This window comes from Lottia gigantea, assembly GCF_000327385.1.
Source record: "Lottia gigantea unplaced genomic scaffold LOTGIsca_10, whole genome shotgun sequence".
Classification (NCBI taxonomy): domain Eukaryota; kingdom Metazoa; phylum Mollusca; class Gastropoda; family Lottiidae; genus Lottia; species Lottia gigantea.
The window spans coordinates 3,393,246-3,401,037 of NW_008706747.1; the positions used below are offsets into that span (position 1 = coordinate 3,393,246).

A 7,792-nucleotide genomic window follows, 5' to 3' on the forward strand; every position below is an offset into this window, starting at 1 on the left:
TTCAGTTTGTGTACAGGTTTGTCAGCTCTTTATTCTTTTCAGAGAGTCCACAAAGCTGTTCATTTGGTATTTAAGCTTTATAGCGAGTCCATATAGCGTATAATAGTTATTTGATACCTGGGTCTGTCAAATTGGAGAGTCCACACACCTAGAATTGGTAGAAATCTTGTCAGAATTAAACTATGTTGAACTTGTTTGCGTGTGTCCTAGATTTTGTGTGTGTTCTTAGAAAAGGAACAGGTTTTTTGTCATTAACCCCAAAGTACCATGAATTAATTCGCTTTATTTAATAACATTATATTAAGCTTGGAGTTTAATGGGTTAATTCAACGCAAGTCTCTTTCCTTAGTTTAAAAGATTAAACCATACTTTGTCAAGACTTTTTTTTTCTCGCATTTTAAAGGTTAAGACAGAAAAAAGCGGGAAAATGTTGACAGGTGTGAAAGTCATGTGACTAGTTAAACAAGTTAAGAAAAAAACTGTTGTGCAAGAGTACTACACCTTTTGATATTACAATATTACAAACTGTACACAAAAACACATGCAAATACACACAAAAAACAATTCACTTTACCAGCTGGTAGAGCATTATTTCAGCTATCTGTATCCCTTTTCAAAATTGAAATCATCAGGTTATGTACAATTATACATAATGACACTGATAGCATCAATTTGCATCATTCCAATTTTTAGTCAGACATCTGTGGTTCCTGAAAACTTATTGCAAAATATGCTATATCACATAAAACCCTTCTCAACAAGTGACTTTATCAAACACTTAGTTTTAGTGGAATTGCAGGAACCATAGAGGTCTGATTGGAAATTGGAATGGTGCAAATTGATGCCATCAGTGTCCCCAATACATATATAAAGTTAAGAAAACTTCTTTACAATCCCTTAAATATTTTTCAATACAGATAAAGATAATGTTGTATTCATTGATAATATAGATATTCCTTCCCCATTTTGTGTAAAAAAAATTTGACTCATTATTAAAAATATTTTTTATCTATTTTCAGTGGAGCAAGTGCGGTAGCTATAGATAAAAAGATAGAACAGGCCATGGTAAGTACACTTTTAATTATTCAAACATCAATGCCCGGTCGGTTCAGAGGGGCAAGGAATATATCTCGAGGGGCAAGTTATATATTTGGAGAGGCAAGTAATATATCTCGCGGGGCAAGTAATATATCTCGAGGGACAAGTAATATATCTGGAAGGGCAAATAATATATCACTCTACAATTGATGCATTGAGCACTATTTTAACAGTGGTATTTCTATATCACTCTACAATTGTTGTATTTGAGCACTGTTTTAACAGTGGTATTTCTATATCACTCTACACTTGATGTATTGAGCACTATTTTAACAGTGGTATTTCTATATCACTCTACAATTGTTGTATTGAGCACTATTTTAACAGTGGTATTTCTATATCACTGTACAATTGTTGTATTGAGCACTATTTTAACAGTGGTATTTCTATATAGCTCTACAATTGATGTATTGAGTACTATTTTAACAGTGGTATTTCTATATAGCTCTACAATTGATGTATTGAGTACTATTTTAACAGTGGTATTTCTATATAGCTCTACAATTGATGTATTGAGTACTATTTTAACAGTGGTATTTCTACATCACTCTACAATTGATGTATTGTCACTATTTTAACAGTGGTATTTCTATATCACTCTACAATTGATGTATTAAGCACTATTTTAACAGTGGTATTTCTATATCACCCTACAATTGTTGTATTGAGTACTATTTTAACAGTGGTATTTCTATATCACTCTACAATTGATGTATTGAGCACTATTTTAACAGTGGTATTTCTATATCGCTCTACAATTGTTGTATTGAGTACTATTTTAACAGTGCTATTTCTATATCGCTCTACAATTGATGTATTGAGTACTATTTTAACAGTGGTATTTCTATATAGCTCTACAATTGATGTATTGAGTACTATTTTAACAGTGGTATTTCTATATAGCTCTACAATTGATGTATTGAGCACTATTCTAACAGTGGTATTTCTATATAGCTCTACAATTGATGTATTGAGCACTATTTTAACAGTGGTATTTCTATATAGCTCTACAATTGATGTATTAAGCACTATTTTAACAGTGGTATTTCTATATAGCTCTACAATTGATATATTGAGTACTATTTTAACAGTGAAAATACTATATCATTGTAGGATGAATATTAGAATAAAACAATTAAAACTGATGATTAATATAAGGGCGTGTTAATTACGTTTCCTGTAATGATTCTAAAACCTATTTATAGTAACATATTTCATCAGGGGATTTCCGAATTGTTATCGAAAACTTCTGTCAAATTTGCTATGATTCATCAGAAATATTGCATAATCATACATACAAAATTGCGTGGTTGTTTCCTAATCTGAGGGCCTTTTTAACAAGCTTTCCTATTACGTTTTCTAAAATCTATTTATAGTAACATATTTTATCAGGGGATTTCCGAATTGTTATTAAACACTTCAAAAAAGGCAAAAGGGAATAAATTTGGGATGAATTGGAAAGGAGCGAAATGGGAATATCTGTTCAGATGGGTTTGAAATGACCTAGAGATCAATATTGCAGCCAGTCATTTCTGAAGCTTTGTCATACATGACTGGCAAACGTGGCAAAAACCATACAACTTGGTTATCATTTGTTCAGATCTGGTGAGACCAATTGAACAAAAAAAAATTCATGATAAGTAGAAGTTCTGTTCTGTTCTGTTCTGTTCTGTTCTGTTCTGTTCTGTTCTGTTCTGTTCTGTTGTTCTGTTGTTCTGTTCTGTTCTGTGTTCTTGTTCTTGTTCTGTTCTAAAAAAAATGGTCACCTGTGGTTCTCTGTAGTCTGTTTTTTAAACAGGAGTTTTTAAATGTACAATCAATAGGATATATTTTGATTATTGATTTGGTTCAGGATAAAACAACAGAAGTAGATAATGAAAAATATAATTCATGTTGACACAACACTTTATATTCTTCTGATTTTAATAGAGGTTTAATGGAGGTTACCTTTGATATACCACATTTCTATTGGGATGCTGCAAATAGGCAACTTTCGTTTTTTTTTTTATTAGCTTCTATTTTTTATTACAACCACTTCAGTAAAGGTCTAACGACAGCCCACTTGAATGTTCGTCAAAGTAACCTTTTGATTTAACTTGATAATGTCTGTTTTAACCAATCAGATTTCTACCCTCTCCAGCCCTGGCATTTTGGGACGCAGTGTTTATCAGATTAGGTCAAAAGGTAAATTTGACAAACATTCAAGAGAGTTGTCGTAAGACCCTAACAGTAGTGGCTATTCATTTCCATCTTGAAAGATATGTTAATTTATGTTAATTTATGTAAATTTATTCAGTGCAAATGTCCTTGGGTCATCTTGAAAAGCCCAAAAATAGATTGTTAACATGAGCATAGTAAACCAGTAAAATTTAGCTAAGAATATTTGAAAATTGTAACTCTAGTGAAGTTTAGTATTTACTCTTGCTGGTAAATAATACTCCAAGTTATACTTGGTTAAATATTGTCCACCTACGTTTCTACTTTCATTTTGATGATCAAATTTATTTACATGGAGGCGTAGGTTTCTTGGAATGAGGTGAAATAATTTGGATTTTTAAACCTACTTTCGTTTTTAGTTTAAGAAAAAAACAACTATGTTTTACAAGGATAACAACTTTGGTTAACTAAGGATCCTTTCTACCAGCTGGTGCTTTGTTTCTCGGATTATCGGTATCAGATTACAGCTGGGTCATTGGACTTTCACATACTGACCAAAATTAGAACACACAACGACCATGTGTTTGACGTAACTATGCAAATGTGTTATGTAAAGAACTAGAACACATTGACTATATACAGCTCATCTTATGTTCTTCAACACATGTTTCAAATACACAATCCTCATCAGGACAGCCATTTTGAAAAATTAGGATTAACTTTCTAAAATTGGACCTAAGGACCTTAGGAGCCAAGAACTTGATGACATTGGCAAAAAGGATGTGAATTTTTTATTAAAGTAGATGTAGTCAGGATCATTAGGTACAGTGGTATTGAAATGTATAGGAGGAAAAAGGACTTGATAATCAAAATATGATTGACTCATAAATCATCAGGTGATTTTTAAGGCCACACCCAATAGGTTCAAATATTATCCAATCATATTTCACTATGAAAGAAACTGCAATCGACAATACCTTATATGGGCAATCTTTCCTTATTTGGAAAGTAAATTTGTTTTTTTTATTAATAAGAAAGCTTTTGATCTGATCTCTATCAAAGTCAATGAATCATGTACAGGATGTAAAAAAGAGGCTTGGTGTGGGTGGAGATTGAAAATGAAAGTAAAATCAATCATTAGTGTCCTTTTCCTAGCACCAATCCCTTTTCATTATGCCCTTTCAATTAAAAAAAGAAAGAAATTTCTAGGAAGTAAAAGGAAAGGGTAATGTAATTTTTACATGTTTGCTCCTCATTGGACGATTTCAACCCCGTTTTCCTGTTAGTGATTCAGATAAGAGGGGCTGACATAGAAAAAGCGTCTAGTCGTTCAGATGGGACAATAAACCGAGGCCCTGTGTGCTACAGGCTGTGCACGTTAAATATCCTTCGACAGTTGGAAATCGAAAAAGAGCAGGCTAATGCCGCTGTCCTGGCAAAATTTCCCTCATTGCAACCTGCATGGTGTTGCCCGTCTTCATTAGCCCACAGAAAAGTAGGACGTAAAACTCCATTCATTTCATTTCATTTTACTCATTGGACGAGAATGGCAGTGTGCAATCGGAGACACTTGCTGGAACTGAAAATTGAAATCAAATGAAACTTTAGTCAATTCAAGGTTTCATTTTATTGCAGACAAATCAGTTGTTGAATTTGTACTCTTAAAAGCGATAGATTGAGATGACCCAGTTGTAAATTGGTCCAATGGGTCTAGAATGATCCATGCCAAAAGGTCCAGCTTGTGAACCTAAGTTATCGTTGTAAAATATGAATGATTTGTAAGGGCCGTCTTGTTGAAAGGATTCTAGAGAATCGAAGTTGTTATGACGAAGACCAATAATCCTTCAGAACCTATCCTCAAAAATTAGTTTCTTTCTTATTAAAAACAATTCAGTAATCAACGGAAGGTGATTAAAATATTATCGCAACGTCATTTCCTAGAAATCTTTCACAAAAACATGAATATCTCTAAATCCATGTAATATCTCAGTAAAAGATAATTTTAATTGGAAAACTTGATTAGGTTGAGGCTGTTACGTTAAGATTAATTGATAGAGTTGTCCCCCTTGTTTTTGATATGTATGATTTTATCTCCATTTGTGAAGAGTTAGTTCTGATAATTCTGTAATTTGCATCGTTAAGATTAAATTAATTACAAATCATTAATGAGGCTCAAATTATCTCCATAATTTCCTGCTGAGTGCTGAGGATGGAATTCAACATCTTTGTTGATAGCCGCGGTGGTAAACTGAGTTAGACGCTTGCTCGCTAAACTGGGTCTTGGATTCAATTCCGACGAAGGTCGAGGTAATATTCCTGCAGATTTTTCCACCTGGTCTTCCCTGTCAATGATGCAGGTCAAGAGGGCTGACATGGAAAAAGCATCTGGCCGTTGTGCTTGGAAAATGATCAAAAACCACTATAACTAAAGCTTCTAAGAATATCTAACAGCCTATGGGATAGCGACTTCAATAAGCACTTAGTTTTAGTAGCATGGCAGGAACCACAGATATCTGAGTGAAAGTTAGAATGGTATAAATCGATGCTATCAGTGTCCCTGATAAACATAAAAAGTTTGAAACCTCTTTACAATCCCTTTAAACAAATAAAAAGTTAAAAAAAAACCTCTTTACAATCCCTTTAAACAAATAAAAAGTTAAAAAAAACCTCTTTACAATCCCTTTAAACACTTAAAAAGTTTAGAGAAACTCTTTACAATCCCTTTAAAAATTTGAACCCCCACGTATTTCTCTACACAATTATTAAAAACTTTAATATTTTCAGAAATATTAATTTCATATCTTAAAAAATTATTAGTAATATATATTCTGTTTTCATCTCAACACATTTTAAAAAAATCAATATGGCAGATGAGCTTCTCTTCTGAATCGATTTGTTTTACACGAAGAAAAGAAGATGGCTTTGTTAAAGTGTGAAAATATTTCCTAATTGCTTTCAAAGCACTTTACACGAGCATAATTTACTTAAAATTGCTTTTAAGTCTAAATTTGACGTTACTTTGTAAATTGCAGGAGACGATCAAATCGATATTTCACAAGTCAGAAATTTAAAGAGATTTATTGGGTGTCGCGCAATTTCGATGATCTTGATAACTCTTCATTGATAAAGATAGAAAAATCCATATTTTCACAAAACTAATAATTTGCTGATTGTTTTATACGTTCATGGACTTTTTGAAAGTTTTAGAGAAACTGTAACTTGTATCATCTGACCTCTTGTCAAATGATCAATGGAAGCTTAAAAAAGCTCATAGATTCAATACAATTTCCAACAACATTTGCATAAACACAGTTTACCTTAAAATTTGGATGGCCTGATGAGGATTAGTAGGAGGGATTAGTTATTCCATAATAGGCTATAAATAGAATGCACAGGTGCCTTGAGTAGGACAAATGGTAGGACAAGCCACTCTTACAACAAGTTTTTGTATATCATGTGATACATATACCATTATCTATGATGTCATTGCTGATCTCTCCTTTATCTGAAACACGTCAGCTTGAAATAAGCTCTTGATAATCAAACAATGAAAGCTTAAAATAGCTCATTAGCATCTTCAATAACATCATTGTCAAAACATTAAGAAAGCCCTAGATTAGTTCTGTCAGAGATTAAGCTGTTCTTCCTTTTACAATGTTAGATTCCTGGCACTGAAAGACAACCTGTCATTGATTCTGTCAAATATCAGAATTTCCTGGATTTGGTCTGGATTTCCCTTATTTTCAGAATTGAGGTCAATTCAGATTGGAACTTATGATATAATGGATATTTTTAGCAATCAAATAATTAATAGTCAGATCATTTAATCAAATTTTTCTTGATATGATCTTACTCACTTCAAACTTAAATTATCTGTCAGTCAAAATGTCATGTGATTGTAAAAGGCTTAACATTAAGTGAGCCACTAAATAGAAAATTTAGCCAATGCTGATTGGATGAAAAAGTAGCTTAGGTTCTAATGAATATTCTCTTTATATTTTTCAGGACTTGGTGAAGAGTCATTTGATGTTTGCAGTCCGCGAGGAATTTGAAGTGTTAAAGGAACAAAATAAGGAACTTGTCGAAAGAGTGGGACAATTAGAGTTCGAAAATAATATTTTACGTGCAGACGCTAAACCTGAAACGTTAGCGAAGCTTCAACCACAGAAAGCATTACAGCCATCAACAACATCTTAATAAGCCAATCAGCATGTAGAATATCCATTCTGGTTCCATTCATCATGGTGTTGGACCAATGAGAATACTTATATTCATTTATGGCTCCACCCACTTTGGTGCTGATAGTGTCAATCATGTCAGTTTCACTCAAATTTACGTCTGGATTGATCCAATCATCAAATGAAATCAAGATCATACCAGTCTCAAGCAAACTGGAAGATGATGATTTGGAATCGAAGAGAGGGAGTGGAAAGTGATGAAATGTCAATCAAATCATCACTGACCAATGGAAGAAGAGAACATCTTGTGATAAGTGTCATGGTTTCTAGTCATGTGACTGAAGCTGACCAATGACTGA

At 32.9% G+C, this 7,792-nt stretch overlaps 1 protein-coding gene across 1 annotated transcript; it reads left to right on the forward strand.

Moving 5' to 3' along the window:
- Window positions 1-1,017: 1,017 nt before the first annotated feature.
- On the forward strand, window positions 1,018-7,452 carry LOTGIDRAFT_109547 (hypothetical protein; the record flags this gene model as incomplete). The annotated part of the gene is made up of 2 exons (XM_009046215.1): window positions 1,018-1,065; window positions 7,261-7,452. Coding segments are annotated over 2 exons (240 nt in total), but the record flags the coding sequence as incomplete, so codon positions are not given.
- Window positions 7,453-7,792: the final 340 nt, after the last annotated feature.